Source organism: Larimichthys crocea, chromosome VI, assembly GCF_000972845.2.
Source record: "Larimichthys crocea isolate SSNF chromosome VI, L_crocea_2.0, whole genome shotgun sequence".
NCBI lineage: Eukaryota > Metazoa > Chordata > Actinopteri > Sciaenidae > Larimichthys > Larimichthys crocea.
In genome coordinates this window covers 16,628,641-16,649,646 of record NC_040016.1, presented here as the reverse complement: position 1 = coordinate 16,649,646, position 21,006 = coordinate 16,628,641, and the positions used below count along the sequence as shown (strand labels likewise).

The 21,006-nt window shown below is 40.2% G+C and overlaps 1 protein-coding gene across 1 annotated transcript; it reads right to left on the bottom strand.

The window, feature by feature from the left end:
• Window positions 1-3,141: 3,141 nt before the first annotated feature.
• vapb (VAMP (vesicle-associated membrane protein)-associated protein B and C) lies at window positions 3,142-20,740 on the bottom strand. The gene is made up of 6 exons (XM_027279510.1): window positions 20,409-20,740; window positions 13,770-13,922; window positions 7,756-7,859; window positions 6,488-6,568; window positions 5,321-5,500; window positions 3,142-3,739 (listed from the first exon to the last, which is right to left on the bottom strand). The coding sequence occupies exons 1-6, from the start codon at window positions 20,464-20,466 to the stop codon at window positions 3,584-3,586; spliced, it is 732 nt and encodes a 243-aa protein (XP_027135311.1). The 5' UTR covers window positions 20,467-20,740; the 3' UTR covers window positions 3,142-3,583.
• Between the last annotated feature and the right edge of the window lie 266 nt (window positions 20,741-21,006).

Genomic DNA, 21,006 nt, shown 5'->3' with positions numbered 1-21,006 from the left:
CAGAAAAAGCATACAAATAAAAGGGTGAAGGAAATAGCAAAACATCAGTTTGAGGTGCAGCTTGAGACTGGGAAAAGCTAGCCTGGCTTCCTAAAGGGAAACCACATACCATACCTCTAAATCTCACTAATTAACATGTCATATTGTGTTTGTTTAATCTGTACAAAGAGTAACAATAACAGGTACACACATTATTTCTTACTGGGAGCAGTGACTTCTCCTGGTTTCTGCTGGTTGCCTGGAAAACTTACTGTCAGAAGACAGATATAAAATGTGACCTCTTCTTTGGGTCAGCATCAAACCTTGGAGCTCTTGTAATTTTCATATTTTTAGTATTTTGTAACATTCCTATGTGATTTACTTTGGAAATGGGTTATTTCCCTACAGAATGCAAAAATGTAAATTAATATTGGTTGATTTCCACTAGTGAGTTCACAGCTGTCTTGCTGTGGCCAAGCCAAACAGCTGAGGAGCTACCGGGCCCAGGTGTACACCTGGGAAGGGGGGGTGGGGGGCTCCTGAGGACAAACTCTTCTCCGCTGCTCTAAACACGAGGTGCGACAGAAACACTGTCTGGTTGTTACAGATACAATAACACAAGATGAATCACCAGGATTTTTTTTATTCAACACCACAACTGTAAAATAGAATCTAGGGGTAACTTATTTCCTTGCAGCGATATATTTTAATACTCTTATCCCACTGCAAATTGCGATACTGCCAAATAAAGCAAAGTGGTAGCAACTAACAAGCCAGCATGGCTTTGGATGTCAGTGGCAGCAGGTCTGGCTGTGATGAGAGAAGTAAGAGTAGACGCTAGTGTGTCTTAACAGCCCGTATTTTTCTTTTTGTGATGCGCCCGTTTGCTTTCTTTACAGTGTTTTCCACTGGTGATCACTCTGCCAAATGTTAAAGTTTAAGAAACGGAAAAATCTCATCAATGAAAGTCACAGTTTTAAAAGTCGGTCGAGATCTCGCTTTCCTCCCACAATTCGACATGTTATATGATTTCATATATGTATATAAATGTGCACCTTGTAGCCTGTGTGCATAGCAGGAAATGACTTCACACGGTTAGGTAGGAGCTTTATTCATTTAATTTATTAAGATGCTACATATCCAACCAGGTTGGGTTGTTTTTATACACCAGAGAGACTACTTGACTAGGATATTAATCTTCTTCTCAGATAGACTTATTTATTTATTTTTTATTTATATACATACAAACAGTTTCCCGACTGCTTACATTGATCACGGTGATGGTCAGAGACTCCAGGACAGGTCAGTGTGTAGTGTGTTTTACAACCGGCCAGGATCATTAGTATTTACATGTAATTATTATTGTTTTTTTCCTACTTGGAGTACCACCTTGGATTGGTATTGGTAAATTTGTCATATAATCACATAACAGTATTTTTGGTATTTGAAAATTTTTCCTTGTGTATGTTTGATACTCCAACTAGGTTTCATTTAACAAGAGAATTTTCTGTAAGTACTAATGTGACCCAGGTCTGATAACCCAAGATTAGACGGTAGCTCAGGTCTGCTCTGCCCTCCCTCTAAGCAGCAAGTCATCCTCAACCCAACAACTTTACAGAGATACAGCGAAAACACAAGCTCATGTTCATTTAAATCTCCTCCTCACCAGTCTTCCACTCCACTTCAAATGAAAAGATGGTCAGTTTTAATTTCAGTTTAGCAAAAGGGGAATACACTTCCACTTAGACGTCTTATGTGGAGATAAAAATCTGTCCTTTTTCTGTTCTATTGCAAAGTACAATGACGCTCTCCACTGCTATTTATTTCCTCATGCAAATTTGGAGTGGACAATTACAGTTTTTTGTGTTGTTGTTGTGTTTATTTTATTTCTGACAAAAAGATCGTCTGTTGAACAGTACATGTCATTAGGTGGTCCCCTCAAGGCTATAAGCTGGACTGTATGCTATTTCAACCCGCCTCTCTCACTTCAGAAAAGAAATCTCAACAACTTTGTATGCTGCCGGAAGATCAAAGGAAGACACTCTTAATCTTAGTGCGTAACAAATGAACACGACTTCAAATGCAGTGAGGATATAACATTAATAAGCAACGGATAAATGCTGAAAAAAACACCAAAAAAACTGAACACAGGCCTGCAGTGGAGTGAAACGCCACCCCCCAGTAAAATCACCAGCAGTGGAGAGCAGGCAGCTTAAAACACTCAGGTGATCTCTGACATACATTTGCCCCACAACAACACAGAATGTCAACAAATGTATGGCTCAGTAGGAAAATATGAGAAAATAAAAAAAAGAGCTGGAAAAGACCAAGGACCCTTTGTTAGGCGCCATATAAGACCTTGGTGTGTTTGATGTTGTCAAGGAAACATAACCAGTTGCTCTACATGCACCTTCTGTCAATTTGTGGTTTCTCACTTATATGTTGCACTGCTTTCTGTTGTGTGCACGTGTATATGTTAAGTAATGTATATACCTCCATCTTGGCCTGAGAATAACTTGCCCAGATAGGTCACAAGGCAAAACTTTCATCTGGAGAACTTTACAGAAATGATCTTATCCTACAAATCTGGAGCTTGTTTCTGGTAGCTGCAATATTCTTAAATGCTTCAACCCTAACAACAACAAAAATCATCAATTAAAATCATAAAAATGCAAAAACACAAAAAGAGGAAAGAAAAATAAAGACAATGTAGTTGTGCACCTACAGCCAAATGACATTTATCCACCATTATAAAAGCAATTAAATTAGATTCAAAAAGTACAGATGCAACACTCTGTGTGAACGCATGCAATCAAACATCCCCACCTCTGACAACCAGGGATGTGGTGAGCACTGAGTGACAGGTGACGGGAGTAAGGTAGAGTGAAAAAAAAATGACACAAAAAAAAAAAGAAAGAAAGAAAATGCTATGATACTGTATAGTGTTTCATACACTGATCAAAGTTGCTCTACAATCAAGAAAGCCGATTTCATAAGCCTCTGATTGGAGGAGTCAGTTTGATAGCCCTGTGTGTGTAACCCCAACTGTGTAGCTCATCTCTCTGGTTAATCCCTTCCTTTAAAGGGGGTTTAGCTGGAGGACACCTGGATTATATGTACAGTGGGGTGGGGGGCGGATTATATATTATATATATATATATATATATATATATATTAGATATATATACGTAGCTCTGGCCTCCATCATTTAGAAAAAGAAACAACAATACACTAAAATAACATTCGCACAATTGCAAACTGACTCAGCCACACCAACAGTACCTTGCCGGTGTTAGAAAATCCACAGAACCAGTCATCGGTATACATAAAACTTTGGGAAGAGGGCCAGAATGATTATGCGATGATTACGTAGAGGCAAGACCTGTAACAGTAGGTTTGTTCATAAGATGACGAATCGCTTTTTTCTTCATTTTTTTTCTCTCATACATTACTTTTGAAATTTTTTACATAAATGAGACTGAATCAAAACTAGTACCACCCCTCCCACCCAGCGGATATGGCATTTCTGATCCAAAATCCCAGATCCCGTGTTTGTTTTTGTCCCCCTGAAAGCATGCTGCGGCCGACCGAACTGTGCTGCCATCTACAAGACCAGTTTGCCCACGATGACGCCCACCACAAAGAAGAGCACAATGAGGGCCACCGTGCGGGCGCTCATCCCCTCCTCTTTCTTCATGCCAACTGAGGTGTGCTGAGACGACATCATGTTACTCTTCCTCATCCGCAGACCGTCGTCCTCCTGAAACGTCGGCAAAAAGAAAGATGAATATTGCGGTCAGTTCGCAAGTCAATAAGATAAGACAGTATTTATTTACTAGCTCAAAGAAATAGGATCTGCTTAAATCTTCATCTGACTCAATCCCTGGAGGACTGCAGAAGGCGCCAGGGTTTAACACACTTCATTTCTCAGCAGCGGGTGGGGGGGCTCTCTGTTAGTTTAATCTTAGCCACAGGAGCAGCCAACAGTCGTTCTGCCTCTGGCAAGAAGTTAAAGGGGAGGTAGCGGTGGTATTTGAGGGGAGGACAACTTTCTTATAGCGCTTTGTGGTGTGTGACTCATTTCGAACTAAACCGTAACAAAAGCCAATTTTAAGTCTTACTTTATTGATCGTTGTGATTGATGTCATACTCATTGATTTGCAAAATTGCCTTTGCGGGCCTTAAACCCTAAGGTCTGCCACTGATTACGGATGTGAGCGGACCACTTAACACAAAACCTCAAACTTGAGTTATTGTTTCTGCTCAAATACAGCAGGGTGGAGGACACTGCAACGTCATTTGAGTTGAATTTCCATTTATTTTCCTTATCTTGGTCCACATCAATCAGTACAAAACATAACCAAGAAACACAAATCTGACTGTGACTGTTAAGTGATGTCATCTGCTGATTTTGATGATGAAGATGCAGAGGCATCTGTCTTTCATTTAATACACTGGTTGTTTGATGTGTACTGAATCAATGTACAGAACATATAAAAGATTAAACAACTTTGGTAATTGTTATTTTTTAAATAAAAAATAAAATATTTAGTGGTTTTAGCATCTAAAAACTGTGAATATTTGGTGGTTTTCTTGAACTTCTGTCTAACTGAACAGCACATTATGTGTTAAATGTGTTATACGTAACCTTGGGCTTGTACAGCAAGTAATTAGTTGATTATTCAATTAGTAAACTTATTGTTGTTAATGAAGTTGCAATTCTTGTGCATACAACTGACCATTTGATGTATTTGATGATGTATCACAGCGAGTGTTTCAGAAGCGGAGCGTTTTTTCCCGTCACACTTTGTCAACTTGCTCACATTTGGTCATCTTCTTTGGTTTATGTGCTTTTGATTATTTGAATAAGCTACGTAGTTCCATTTTTTACCTTTTGGCTGTTTGTACGATTTCACGAGTTTGCACAGGGTGTTTTATTTTTTTTAATTATTTTTTTGGCCTGAAGAGTGACAGGAATGCGGGGAGAGAGAGACGGGGAATGACATGGGAAAGAGCCACAGGTCGGAGTCCACATCATACTTTTATATTCATATGAGTGAGACAACTTTTAAAACTGTCTAAAATGGATAATGAGATGCGATGTGTCAGGATCTGTCTGAAGTGATCAATTGATCGTTCATATCATGGGTTTGCTTTGAAGTAATTAATCCAAGCAGCAAGTTGCAAACGCTGGTACACTCCACCTCCGCTGACCAACTTTCAACTGGGGCAAACCCTGCATAAAAGTGGTATATAGCTGTCACACAGTGATACCTGTGTTACTGTCTTGGACCCAGCAAAATGAAAAAAAAAGAAACACTAATCGAGTCATCTCACTCACCCTGATCTGTTTGTTTTCTTCCCGTAGCCTCTGAGCCTCCATCTGCAGCCTCTTACACTCCTCCATGATCTTCTTTACCTCCCCGTCATCAAGGGTGGAGCTCATTGACTTTGGAGGCAGCGAGGAGGAATCTGACTTCAGCAAGCTGGACGACATCATCTTGTTGGACTCCATGTCATGCTGTAAGTAGGTTACAGGGCGACAAATTATAATGCAATATGTTGTTGCTCCTACAGTTTCCATGGCAACGCTGACCAATGACTTGGCTGGCAAACGGGTGAAATTTTATGTTTATATTAAGAGACTTGCAGACTTTAATGTAGAGTATATATGCACACACACAGGGGTGCAGGCACACAGCGCCTCTATCTCAATGTTTGGGGGAGAGTTCACCAAGGGGTGCCTTTCATAAGTGGATCAGGCTGGTTTCTATCAGCATTACCTTTACACAGTCTCTGTGGTGCACGGTGCTGACCGGGAGCCATGTGTATGTAACGTATAGCACATAATAAATCGAAAACAACTACTACTACCCTTGTGTGATCGTGGAGCCGGTGGACTCGGCTCATATCATGACGAGATACTGTCTCTCTAGCTGTGTGGGGTCTGATAGGAATCACAACAATAATAAACTGCATGTGGGAATGAACAAAGTGGTGCTCTGAAGGGCAGTGGATGCCTGAGAGTGTGGCTGAGGCAGGGAGAGAGAGAGAGAGAGAGAGAGAGAGAGAGAGAGAGAGAGAGAGACAGAGACAGAGAGAGACAGAGACAGAGAGAGACAGAGAGAGAGAGAGATGAAGGAAATGTGGGACACGAATGAAGAAAGGGATGAAGAGGGAGATTAATGTTAAGAATTTAGAAACAGCATTTGAGAAATGAGAAATAGAGAAAGAAGCAGAGACAGTATTAGAGTACGAAATAGTTGGTGCAGGTGAAAAAAGAGATGGAGAAAAAGGAGGCAGATAAAATAGAGCAGTATGGAGGTGGAGTGCTGGAAAACAACAATAATCTATAAATAATGCAGTGCCTGCTTGAGACAAATATTAACAAGCAAACAAACGTACAAAGAAGCAGTGTCTGTGTCTGTCTTTGATATCAGATCCATAGTGACAACGAAAAGTGTCATGGTGAGGTGAGGAGAGAAGAGGAGCATTACCACGTGCTTACCGTTTTTTCGTTCTCCACCGGCATCTCAAAAACACACCTCAGCTTGGAGTCCATCAGCTCTTCTGGCTTAGCCTCCTTCCACTGGACGAACCAAAAATACAGACAGACTCTCAATGTAACGTTTTGTTATCTAATCAGGCAAAGGAGATGATTGCAACAGTCTGTGAAATGAGTCAAAACAACAGACACATTTGTATGTGTATTTCTTTACTACGCTAAGTGTTTATAGCGCATCAGATTGATTGGCTTCTGAAGTGTGTGAGAACAAAGAGAAAAGGGAAGGATGGTTTGAAGTGTGTGAGAATAAGAGAAACAAAGGGAGTGCAAGGAGGCTGCTGCTGATAATCACTGCTCAACGGAGGACAAAAAGCTCAGATAAACCTCCTGCACTTGGGGTGTTCTTATTGTTTTCACCTTAACTCATTTATCTCTGTGTGAAGTCCTTTGAGTTTTAATATGATTTAGGGATTTAAATAATAGATTAATAATACACTGTGTGGCTCCAAGAAATACAATATTACACTTATAATTTAAAAGCACCTAGATGTAAGCTTTTCTAAATGAACTTGGCAAGCCTCTGGTGTTTCTCATTAGGTGTCAGCAAAAAAGACGTTTTCATAAACAGCTGGGCCGTTATCAGTCGCATCACCTCTGTTTATTGTTCCCCGAATCTCATGTGAAACAACTATAGAGTGAAATTTATCACCAGGAGGACTGCTGTGTATCACTGTTGTGCTCTCCTTACAACACCCCACCTCAAAAATCTGCTTTCAAGTCTGTTGCAGTTACAGGCTTACGCAATAACCCACTGGGATTCAGGTTCTGCCTGAGCGCAGTGTCTTTTTTGTAACCATACCTCAGGTTGATAATCTATGTCTGTGTCACAATATCATACCAAATTCTCAAAACATTTGTTGGCGTGTTAACGCTGATTTACTGTAAGTATGTTGGCAGTGATCGTAGAGATGACTTTGAGACCACACACACTGTTCTGACTAAACTGAGCTCATTGTGTTTTTTTTTTTTATTGCTGTGTGTCAGCACTGCGACACAGCCTCTCATCCAGGCTGGGAGTTAACTGATTGTCTGTCTCTTTCCTTACAGTTAAACTCAAAACATGTATATTTCCTGACGTATTAAACGCAGAAGTGATCTGTTGTATGAGTGACTGAGTTACATGCGTGTGAAACACAGGTTTTGTTTTGAAGCATTTGTGGCTAAAAACATACAGATGGTGAACAACGATTTTAGGAAAGAGATACACTCACCACTCCCTCCATGTCGGTCATGTCAGGAGGTGCTAACATGGACTGGACCATGAACTTGTGTTTGCTCTTCTCATTGGGATCGTAGTCAAAAGGCTGCAGCATAACTAAAAACACAAAAAGACAGTCAGATTCAAGTTTTCAGGATGTTTCCTCTCACCCTCTATGAAAAGAAATGGTAAAGTCACAGCTCTGTGAGCTCTGTGGGATTGTTAAATGACTCTGGACAGTGGTTTTGGGGTTGGGACCACTCTAAGGGCTCATAGGATAACCCTGTAGGGTCATGAGATGAGTTAATGGGACAGAAAGAGGTTCTGCTACACATATTTATTTTCCTCTTTGGTGTGACTGCCATTGCTCACAATTCACAGATATACACCAAGTATGGCCAGCAAAGATTATCTATCTATCTATCTATCTATCTATCTATCTATCTATCTATCAATAAATAACATGGTAAGAGAGGAATGAGGCTGATTTGTGACAGCACCCGCGGTGTGAACAAGAAACCTCCACATGATAAGTTTAGCAGTTTTATTATCACTCCCTCAGTCTTATTTCACATTCTCACTTCCTCCTCAGGAGACTCAGGAAAACAAAGTGTTTCAAACTGCAGCACACAGACAGGCACACAATATGATTTGTGGGTGTAATCTGGTGCTCCAAATACGAAACAAACGCTTGTGGTGCGCCAGCGATTCAAGCGTTACTTCTCTTTGTCAGCAACTTTCCGTCTCTCCCTTTTACTCAAATCTGTGTCCACTCCTCAGATTAAAGAGGAATTAGCGAGTATGCCCATGTAGTTGTCAATTGGTAAACTAGAAGCTCCACGTATTCAAGGCTCTGGGCTTGCCCTTACTGCTTGGAAAAAGTGGTGGAGATGATTTATTTCTTAGTTCGTGTTACCATGACAGCGAAACACTGACGAATCTAGAAAATACCCCAAGCGGTAATCTTTCTAACAGCTTCCAATCCTGTCTTTTTCTTTCTTAACATTACATATCGCTCTAACAAAAAGCAGGTGGTGGGTTGGAATACTACTTTAAACCCATCACCACATCGCTTCTCTCAGTCAGTGGTGTGTTATTGATGTCATTCCAATGACTGAGAAGGTATTTTAAAGCTGTAACAGTGATTTGCAATGATCACTTTCTTATGTCAGTATTTAAGTGTGGGGAGGGGATGAAAATGGCTATTGATTGGTAAACTTTTTTCTCCTTTGACTTGAGGGTGTAATTGAAAGGCATATTTTGACATCAATACAAACTATGTCTGCATGCTCCTTTGACTTTCACTAGAAACACACAACCTCCTAATATCAAAGCCGGTGTAGCTATCATGATGGTTTTCATATATGGCACATGCCAATTCTCCCTAGAGAGGAAAACCTCAGAGATGTAGTGCACCATTACAGCAATCAGGGCAGTTCAATATCGTAAACCAGAAACAGACGGCATGAACAGATTGAGAACGTCCTGTTTGCGTCAGACCCAATTTGCACGGCCATCTACCTTAGGTCCAAGGGGACAATACTAGAATGGAGGCAGGAAAGCATATAAGTTCTTTGGGCAACTGTGAATAACATAAAAACGTTCCCAAGCCAAAGCCTGAGATGGAAAAATAACAGCCACGGCAGGGGAAAAAGTGATTTAAATCATCTTTGATCTACAGTCTTTGAACACACCTTTACAAAAAGCTACTTCTGCTAATGGTATGATTTAACATCCTTAGTTCACACTGGGTAATCATTTATAAAACTCACAGAGGCTAATAGTAGTCAACACGGTCAAGCAGGATGGTAATCGCCTGCCTGCTTGTTGATGATGAATGGAACCATTAGACGGGTAAGGGAGGGAGGCAAGAAAACTTTCCTTTCCTGTTGCTAATTAATGGTGACCCCTGAGACAAGATGCTCACATGCTCACTAACTATTTACCTTGAAGTGCTTAGTTCCACCCATGGCTCTTGTTTCTGCATAATGACCACACAGAAAATAATTATTACAAGGCCTGCACGAGATTCACAACTGTAGGACTGGAACTAATCATTTTCATTATCAATTAACATTTATAAAAAGCTAAAAATGCGTCTATAAAAGTCTTGTTCTGTCCAACCAAAATGGGGCTGGCTCCAGAACAAGTCAATCTCCATAAGGACCCATGTCTCTATGGCTAATTCCCTGTTAATGCCAACTGTACTGAGGCTGAATTTTGTTTTGACTCACCTGTTCAAATTATATTAAGGCTTAAAGTTTTGCATAATTAAGAGCGTGGCCGCTTTGACAGGTAGATGCCATTACAGATGGCTTATTTGATCACCCAGACGTCATTCAGCCCGCCTCATGTCCATTGATGATCCATATCTTCGCTAATTTTTAGATTATTCTGGAGACGGAAGAGGCAGGGCTACCAACACGGTGGCAGCCAAAGCCAGCTTCAAAACGCTCTTCAGAAACCTGTGGGTGACGTCACAGATGTGCCGTCTATTCTTTATATTTTCATTAATTCCACCAACGGGCAACAACAGACGAGAAAAGTTTGGATTGCTCTGAGCGTACAGGTGGCAGAGCCAGGCTTCATTCATTCATCAGGACGTAACTTGAAAGCCTGTATAAGGGCATTCAAATAGATCGGTGCAGAACCGGAGACTACTTTGTAGGCAAGCATTAGACACGCGCCACCGTGTTCTAGATCATATGAAAGGGTTTCACTATGCAGGCTGGGAGGCCTGTCAGGAGGGCGTTACAGTAATCAAAATTAAATGCAGATTAGATATATAGCTAACTAATTAAGTAATAGATTAACAATTTAATTGTTTCAGCTCTTCTGTATAGCTTTGAGCTTCGTGGTTAATTTCCAGAGAAAACCATGGTGTCAGGAAAAATAATCATAATAAAATAACCAGAGTGTGTTTCACATTTCCATTTACAAGTGTTATGTCATACAGTTTTAATAAAAGCATAAGACCTGCAACTTCAGCATTTGCCTGACCCATTTAATGGGAATACTCAGCAGCATAGCAATAACATAACATAACAATGACAAAAATAAAGTAACCGATGTGCCAAAAAACAAGAGATTATGTCTCTGTTCAATGACAAAGGCACCGATCAACAAATTCAGAACACGAGACACGATATGACTCATGATACCATGCGGCTCATTGTTACACCCGTATCTATAACAGTAACCTTTTCACATGGATTTAGAGAAGTCACATGCTAAAAGGGTGCTCCCTGTCTAAAACCTGGGCAAAGATCAGCAAACCTACAGAAACCATATAGCGTGGGAGTGAGGAAGAGAGTGAAGTCAACCAGAGTTTTCGAGACACAGGCCTGCAGGGAAAACTCACCAGAAGTCTCATAAAATGCATTAATATTCAGGCTTCTCAGGGTAGCAGGATCTCACACTTCTGATTGTGCTCTCCTGGGTCCATCTAATTCAATATAATTCAAGAGGGGAAAAATACAGACTATACAGCAGGGCTGAGGTTTAACCCAGGAGTTAACAGCATTCAATCCATCACACTTGTGCAAAAATCAGCTATCACTTAGAGGTTAAGTTATAGGAATCTAGCTGGTGGGTGGAAGAGCAAATAGACCATGTGTGTGGCATATTAGCAGAACGGTTTTATGAATATGGACATCAATTAAGAGAGGAGAATCCATTTCTTGTCCTGTCATCACAAAGACACACTAGATATAAATGGCAAGCTAATTCAGCTTATTTTAATTACTGCAACATTTCTTTTATTGTGGTTTGTTAATTTGCTTTCTGCCTCCCCTGGAATGTTAACATGTCTCGAGTGTGTCAGACAGACTTCGGACATATTCCCCAAAGAGGCAAAATATTTGTGGATACAAGGATTTTTGAAACATTCACGCCACATATTTTTCCACTGGATGCTGCTACATAACACCAATCAGCCTCAGCAACATTCCTGTGGTCATGGCTACATTGAACATATACAGTTACAGCCGGGTTGAGCTTCAAAAGCACTGTGTGTATCCTCAGCTAAGCCAGTAAATGACACACCTCGAGTATGAAGGTATCCTGTGGCAGACTGCTCCCTTTCAACCCCGATGCAAGTGGATGTCTGTGCAGCTATTGTGCTGTTTTGTTGAAAATTACAGACCAGAAACATGAACAACCTGGACTGGAACAAGTTACAGATCCTCTGCAATCTGCTTGAGGACAAAACCTCAATCTAACAAGCCTGAATAATGAAAATTGTGATGCTGTTTTTGGGAAATAACAGAATTTCAGAATATCTTTACAAAAGAGCAACCAAACAGTGTTTATTTCACTCAGCTAGAACTCAGTGTGTAATGTAGATTTCAAGACCAGAATACTTAAAGATGATTGAATCTTAAGATACTGTATATGTCCTTAAAGTCTAATGAACATGTTGAATGCATTTTCTTCAGCAAAAAAGCTAATTTGAACGATCTGAAATGAATTTCTTGACACATTACTGCCACCTGCAGGCCAGTGGAATACTATTAATTGGTAAGACTGCATCGCGTCAACTAAATGTGAGCGTCCTAATCCACATAACATTTACCAGTGGACAAAAACTCCACAGGGTACTTAGAGCTATATCGTAGTATTGCTATAACTAAAGTTAGCCAATATTCCTTTGAGACCAGCTACTATGCAACTCTTGTTTTATGATTTCAAAGTCCTGCACCGCAGTGTTAATTTTGTCACCCATCTTTCAATTTAGTCTTAGTCTTGTGTCAAAGTTCATTCTTAGTCAGTTTTAGTCTTTCACAAATCATTTTTGTTTCAAAATTCGAAGGCCCGTTTCATGCTCTAGATTGCGCTGTCCGTACGCCATGTTTCTCCTGCATGCTGTTTGTTTTCAAGCCACAGGCGCAGCCAGAGGATCTCAAACGTGTGGCCGTGACGTTGCTACAGTAAAAGAAGTGCTGGCACAAACACATGACAGCAGGACTGGATGTTGCTTTTTTTCTTATATAGTAGACGAAAACAAGGAGGACGTTTTTGTTCTTGCATGACATTTTGGTCTCATTTTTATTAGTCAACAAAAACGCACACTGGCACATTTTTCGTTAGTGTTTTTAGAACATTGTATCGTCTCGTCATCATCTCGTCTTCGTCAAGGGAAAAAGGCTCATTGACGAACATATTTCGTCTCGTCTGACGAAATTAACACTGCTGCACCGTCAGGTGTTTTAGCTGACATCTCTGCTTAGACTGAAGGAATACAGACAATGTCAGGCTCTCTATCAGCTAATAATCAGTTTAATCAGTAATTTTTTTTTTAAGTATCTTACAGCATGTTGAATTTAAAAACAGACAATGCTTGAACCCACAATTACTTGTTATCCTGTTAAGTACACAGTTTCCTGAACTCTCCCTAAAGACAGAAAGAAGATACAGACCACACCATGTTTGACTATATTCTCAGAAAAGCAATCTCCTTTTGAGACTCAAACCTGTGACCTTTCTCAGCCTAAAAAAAGGGTTAAAAATGATAGCAACTGACAGAGAAGACTGTGTTGATTTGTCGCCCGCTGCTGACAGCAGGTCCCAGTGACACAGTTTCAAGTTGTTGACACCAGATAGGGGAGGTTGTAAAATGAGTCTGTGGCTGTAAATGGCAGAGGTGGCACAGTGTGGAAACACTACCCTGTACCTGTCTCCCTTGCAGTGCACGACTGGGAATGAGCGCTGCCAGGAGCGACTGGGGTGAGAGAAGGAGGGAATGCAGGGTAACGGGAGAGGAGGAGCAGCAAACCCATTGAAGATACCAGAGAGAGGTAATGAAAATAAAAATAAAAATAGTGACATTTCAATGAGGAGGAATTAGGGCTACAACTATGTTATTTTTTAAATTTAAGTGAATCCTCAACCCTCATATTTGAGAAGCTGTATCCAGTAAATAATTGCCATTTAGCTTGATATGTATCAAAACTCTCAAATTAAGTTAATTAAGGTAACTTGCAGGCAACTTTAAAGGTCCCATCTCAGTCCCATTTTCTTAGTCATTACCTGAAACGTTGATTGAGGTGCCTGCATCAATGATTCCACTGTTTGGCCGCACACAGTACCGGCGCGGCGCCGTCGTCTTCACCTTGAAACACACATTCCTGTCTGTAGGGTTGGAGAGCTTGAGATTTGTGGTGACCACATCTGAGAACGGACCTGTGAAGAAAGAAGATAAGATGGACAAATAAAGAATGTCCTCCAGAGACTGCAATCTTACATTCAACAAGTAAAAAAAGAAGTTGAGGCAAAGACAAAACTTAGATAAGTCACATTAAATCATAGGAACATCAATTCAAAGTGGACAGAGATCTTTTTAATTTTGATCTTGGACAAAAACAAGTTATGATTTCATTCACCGCAAATAATAATCTCAAAATACTATTCATCAGTTGAATGGTGGGACAAAATGACACGTACACAGAGAGACTGATGGAGAAAGAAAAGCTTCTACTGGTGTAACAACTCCAAGAAAGTGACATCAAAGCAAATGAGTGTCTCCTAGCCAACTGATCAAAATACATCAAAATGAAAATCAGTCATCTACTGCTGTGGAAAAAAAACAAAACACTAGTATGAATTAAAAGAAATAACTGAAAAATAAAGAGCCACAGAGACACAGCTCTTTATATTCAACGAAAAAAAATGTCTTTATGCTGACATATGGAGGAAGAAAGTAGAGTTGGAGCTTCTTTTGATTCAGTAGATGTGTGAAATTTGTTGAAATATACAGCACCATTGATACTGAAACATTCAGGGAACAAAATTTGGAGAGAAGAAATTTAGCCAAATTTTTCACACTGACAGATGGTTACACTGTATATTATACACAGCAGAAACAAGCTGATCTGAGCTTTGGGGAATATTAAAATAAATTAGATGGCTGAAATGCCAGTGGGCAAGACCTATTAAAAAACGTGACATGTATGTTAACAAATCTAAATGCGGTCTATCAAAGACTAAGTGGATGTGACTTTAATTATAACAAATTCAATCGACTTCCCACAATTTGGACTTTCTGACGCATATTTTCTTTATTTGACCTGACATTTGTATAAACAGAGTTTTACTGCCAATGCAACTAATGCGGGTTTTTTAATAGTTTCGACTGGAAGTTGTCCTCAAGATAAATAACTCCAGTCTGTTTCTCACATTGCACCTTAAAATATGACATTTCAGTAACACCACCTGGTGAGAATTAAAAAGGCAAACTAAGCCATCTGTTTTTTCTTCTTCTTTTAACATTACACCCGAGGGTGATGTCCCATCTGTCCTCTTGATAAAAAGAATCAATTCTAACATCTTTTACCAAAACGTTTAAAGACTGAACTGTGTGTACAAATCTATAAATCACAGGTTTCTGCTACCATGATCAGAGTAGCTGATGCAGTTTGGCTTTAACTAATTACAGCTATTGTTGATGCAGGAAACATCTCTCTGAGGCTTTCTCATAAGGCCAAATGCATTAAGCTGCACAGAGTGTCGATAATGCAGATAACCCTTACAACTTAAGTAACAGCAAGATAACAAAACCCAAAAGGTGAGCGAAGGTTAAGTGAGTTATAAATCTAGACTGAAGTGCTTTACAGTGTTTTACAGGGTCACTAACTTCTCCTGACGTTTCTTTTACACATATTTTCAGACCCTTGTATTTCAACAGTCAGGTATATTGGCTTATATAGTTTTGTTTAAGTCTTTCCCAACCTTGGCAGCTACTAACAATTTGCATCTAATAATTTTCTATTGGTTATGGCATTATATGGTGGTAACCACCCTGTTACCACCTGATAAACGGGTAATACAACAGCTCAATCATCGGTAAATATTCTGATTTTTAATGCCTTTCTTGTTTTCTCGGCAGAGAAATTAGATGATTTATTACGAGGAAACGATCTCAGTAGGACCACTGTGAAGTTGCAGCCAGGCTAGCTTCTCCTTAGATGTCGAGGACTGATCTTAAACAGAAAAACACAATTCATTTTTTGTCTGACACTGATTGAAGTACAGTCTGGTTCGATGATCAATATTTATTCCTCCTTGATGTGACATTTTCAGCTTTAATCTGTTGTTACTTACTATATATATATAATCTATATATATATATATATATATATCTATTATATATATATATATATATATATATATTACACTTATCTATATATTTTACACACACACACACACACACACACACACACACTCTGTCACTCCATGAAAAGCATCTAACAATAAGGTAATGTAGATGGTAAAATGCTGTCCATTCAGTCTAAACACCAGGTTGACAGTCTTTGGATTGAATGAACCAGTCCCATCGTGTTTGTCATTAGGGACAGGTGGCTTCATATTAGTCAGACTTCACTATGCAGCCTCACACCATGTTAAAGTTGCAGCCAATAACTCATTTTACTGTTGCTTCTTTTCTGGCTCTGACAAAGAAATACGACATCCTCATTCTTCCTCAAGAATGCGTGCTTGTTTTCTCCAACCTGAGAAATGGCCATCTGTGAGCATCACATCAGACTTATTTGCACCGCTGAAATAAAATATAAGATGTGGGAAGTAAATCAGAGGTCCAGAGGCACCAGGCAGATTAATAAGTATTGTTATTGCGATACCCACCACAAGAGCAAGCAGCAACGAACACTTTGATTAATCTTTTAATGACTAATGAAGTGATTGAATTTCCACTTTGTGTAAGGTTTTCTTTTCATTTGAGTGGTAATGACATTAACAGAAAAGTCAAATCTGCTGGGTACGAGAGCTCTTTCATAAGTACTAACACGTGCAAAGCTAATCTGGCTAATGCATGGACTCGCATGGAGAAAGCCCAAAGTCTAATGAGTCTTCTTTGATATTATCGGCATATTACATATGTTGTAGGGGGTGCACGCTCACAGGTATCCCCATTTAATCCCAACAAATCTCATTCGTTGTATTACTTAAGTGCTCCCTCACAAAACCCCAGAGTTACATATTGTAAATTTATCCCTGTTGTTTCTGGCAACAATTTCTTTACTGACAAGACACTCCAGAAACTGCATAGCGAAATGTATCCACCAACCGTTAGTCACTCCTGTGTTTTTCCAGTACCTCTACTGAGACCAGAGCTAATTCATAGTCGAGTGAGGGGCCATGACGAATGAATGTATGACTTCCCAAACGTAGCGGACACGGTGCCAATACCACACACTTTACATCAGTCAGACTTACGGAAACTAAGTTTCATTTTGGGACTTTACAGAATCGTTAAAAACCATATAAAACAAATATTATTCATAAATTATTCTATCACTATGAAAGAGGAGTTTTTTTTGCTGCTGCATAACAAGATTGGTTCAGCCGAAAATATATCGGTCAAACATCCAAAATGGTTGTTTTGGATTTGAAAATATTAGAAAAAGCACAACTCATGACTTCTTAGAAAAGTGTTGACAGCAACACCAGTGTTTGTTAACCCACTTCCAGTTATCCAAATAACATTTTAGCTTATGCTGCCATTACAAACTCCAAAACCCAGCTAAGTTTTATACTTAAATATAGTTTTCTAACAAAATAACAAATTAGACCACTACAGTAGTGATTATAGCGAGCGAAAACATTTGCAGTTGAGGGAGGCATCCTTACTGTGCACGAAAACATGGAGCTATTTCAGAATTAGCACATACACCAGATTCAAGATAAAGTTTCAGCTCAGCAAACATGCAGAGCAACTGACACTTCCCTTCCCCTTTGAGCAAAGACAGAGAGGAAATTCAGACCCTCACAAGCTTGGCTTGACTTCTAAAGGCTTTTAATGAAAGGGACTCATGCCACTGACTACTGTACACCTGATCTACTACTTCCTGAACGTTTTCTCGGGGCAGCATCCAACTCATGAAAACCACAAACTACAGTTAAAACTATTACGAAGGGGTGAGAGTTGAAGATTAAAATCTTAGAAACAGAAGATAAAAAAATTAGATGCAGCGATTTATTTGTTAAGATTTAATATTTAACATCACTCCTGATAAAAGTCCGGTCCCTAACACTTAAGAGTGTTTGACTCACAGTTTGTCTGAGCCCAGAGCTAACAAGTTTCACACTGCGGGCCTCCATATTACTTTACCGCCTAAGTATCTGCATGTGATGTGTGGTATTGTCTAGTATACTGAGAAGGCACATAGCTACTTCTGTCTCGTTGCATAAACACATTTGATTAGACACTTGATACAAGTCTAACATACTGCTAAATTGGCTGGCATGTGTGGACCACCTCAGCACCTCACTTCTAAATCAGTGTGCGAGATATATTAAACTACAGGTAACCATAGCAACAGGGCATCTGCTCCATGCTAAGTTAAAGGATAAAGCTGGAAAATATTCTATTGACCAACGACCAACCATGGATTGTTGGTTTCGGCCTGATGTAGCTTAGCACCCCCACAAAACAAAGAACATAAATAAACCACACGTTACACCGCCTTGCATGTTCCTTTATTGTGATTAAACATAATATATTTTGAGGCAATCCCACACAGTCCTGGTGCCGCAAAGACTCACTCAGTGTACTGAAAGTGCATTAATCTCCGGATGCAAATAGTCTTAACATTCCCGATATTTGTGACCTGTTTTTTAAAAGATTTAAGTGTTAAGTAAGAAATAATGCGCTTGAGACTGAGAGCCACAAAGAAGGCAGGCAGGTGGAAAAATATGGAGAGATGAACTAACATATTGTTCCTTTTCATATCATATTATGTCTTATTCCTACACTTTCACAGGTAAAAACTGACCTAATCACAGGCGGTTATGATTATTATGATAGGTCCAAGCTAGCATTGTCCGTCGTTAAGTGATCCAATAGTGTCTTGACATCAACATGTTACCCTGCAATCTTCACTGCATATCTGAATATGACAAAAATACCAAAGAAAGCATTATTCATTTTCAATTGAATCGTTTCACTTTATGCATAATTAGAATATAATTCTGGACGGATTGCTTCTGGCTATTTTTCTCCGCTCCCGGCGTATTGTTTGAGGGCTTGTAGTCTCCATTAGCTCTCTGCACTTCTTAAACTAACAACAAACTTGACAAACAAGTACAGCTTCTCTTTTTGCCTGGGGTACAGGGGCTTACAAGGTGTCTTACTGCGGTGCGCAAGAGAAAACAAACAGACCTCGGCTTTGTTAATTTTTCTCCACATATCAGGACACCTTGATGTTCAGTAGTGCTTACACAATGTACAAGGTCACTGTATCAGAGTCCTTTGATCAAAGTCACCCTTACTATATGCGACAGACATGTGGCTCAAACAGAACTTAACATGTTGAACACTTGCGTTACACTAATCAGTGTAAATAACACAAATAAGGTGATGTCTGAACTGTACATTTCGAGTACAACATGTTCAGTAGTATGTTACTTTAAACTGACAGCTCACGTGCAGCTACAGGGAAACTAGCCTGTCATCTTATCCACACGGTGATCTATCAGATCAGTTTGTGAACTGAAGCCGAAGTTCATCCAACTACAATGACACTCACACTAAGCTTCTGTGATCCACTTCATTGGGTACAATCCAGTGTTTATATTAAGAGGTGTTCCAAAATATTAAAAAACACCTCTCAAAAACCAACAACAATAAACATAATAGTTCATTTAACACCTCTCTAACAGTGTCGAGAAAAGAAATATAAGCTTTGTAAAAGGCAGAAGTTGTTGGATAATATTGGATTGTACAAGTGTACCTAAAGAAGTGGCCACACTGGTAGGATGCTGCTGGTGTTTTTAATTTCTGGGGGAGCTTTGGGCATCAGGAACCACAAACCACTGAGATCCACAGCTGATATATCCTGATTAGAGTAAAAGTTTGGCTGTATTCTGGGACTTAATTAAATTAAATATGCATGAAACTGTTAGGCATCTTGATCCAAAGTACAAGGTGCAATACTTAAAGGCAGGATGTCTGTAATCTGTTGCAAAACAAAACCTCTACAATAGTACCATATGTGTTTATGTAACATTATTTGGGCCTAAAGCAACGTGACATCTTGCAGACAAATGCCCGAGCTTGACTAGAAATGTCTCTTAGCGATTGGAAAGCTCCAAAGACACGGACGGCGGGCATGTTGACGACCTGTAGCTGACACATATTGAGTAGCAGAGCAGTTATTTGGTGCTGTGAGCTGTCAGGTTATTAGATGACAGCTGGCTGGCCAACAGAGCGAGGCAGCCAATCAGAGAGCGAGCTGCTGTTAGCCAGCAGCTAGACCTGCTGCTAAGGATGTTGAAGCTTGCGTGCAATGAAAGGTTGCACATTAAAAAAAAAAAAAAAAAAAAACACCCACATTAGTTTGTCATGATTTGGTATTTCCAGGTGGATGTGCCTTTTTAGTGTCTCGCACTTTTAGGAGTTTGTCGCTGCAGCACAAATGTGTGACAGGGCCTGGATAGCTTAGCGGTCGGAAGCTAATCCAGCTAGCTGTCAGTTGACCCGCCGTCCTTTTCAAAAGCGGGCTCGTTATTTTTTACAAACGAGGGGGGACATTTTCAAAAGCAGCAGCGTGGCTGCATCCCGGTTCGGCTGCCGGGTGACACCTCCTAACTCCGCCGGGCAGAGGCAGAGGCAGCTCCCCCCCCTCCAGTCCGAGCCGGGCCCTCCCCTCTTACCTCGGAATTTCAGTTCGTGTTGAGGCTCCAAGAGCAGAACCTGTTCCGGCCTGGCCATGTCCCAACAGCTGGAGCGGGGTTATCCTCACTGCGACCAGTTCCTGTCCTGTTCACCCCCTGTGTTAGGATGTTGTCAGAGTGTCAGTAAGAGTTGTTTTTCTCAATGAATTAGCTGTGGATATCCTGTCCCTCCCGGTCACTAGTGCTACTCGAGCTACTAACGGCTGTTTGTGATGCAGCAGGAAGGGACTGAGAGACAGCCCGGTGACGTCACTGCCTCTGCATAGCCACCCAGCGGGGAGGGGTGACGGGGTGATGGAGGGTGATGGAGGGTGCACCCACCCCAGAGATGGTGGGGCCACCACCTCACCTCACCTCACTTAGAAAACAGATGCATGCAAGCGGTCTCATTTCATATTTCGCAACACTTCACTTCTACCTGAATTATTGTCGTGAAGACTGTGAAGATGCATTGTCCTGTTTAAACCTGTTTTTAATGTTGTATTCTTGTAATTTGATATACTTTTGTGGTTCTTTTTGTTTGTTTCTGTTAGTTGCTGTCTACTCTCATTTATTGTAAGGTGTCCTTGGGTGACAG

Bases quoted from the DNA above. Each gene is read 5' to 3' on its own strand.
- vapb (XM_027279510.1), bottom strand. From the start codon at position 20,466: ATGGCCAGGCCGGAACAGGTTCTGCTCTTGGAGCCTCAACACGAACTG. The intron at 13,923-20,408 runs GTAAGAGGGGAG...CTTTCTTCACAG, and splicing joins ACACGAACTGAAATTCCGAG to GTCCGTTCTCAGATGTGGTC. The intron at 5,501-6,487 runs GTAAGCACGTGG...ACCTACTTACAG, and splicing joins CGGTGGAGAACGAAAAAACG to CATGACATGGAGTCCAACAA.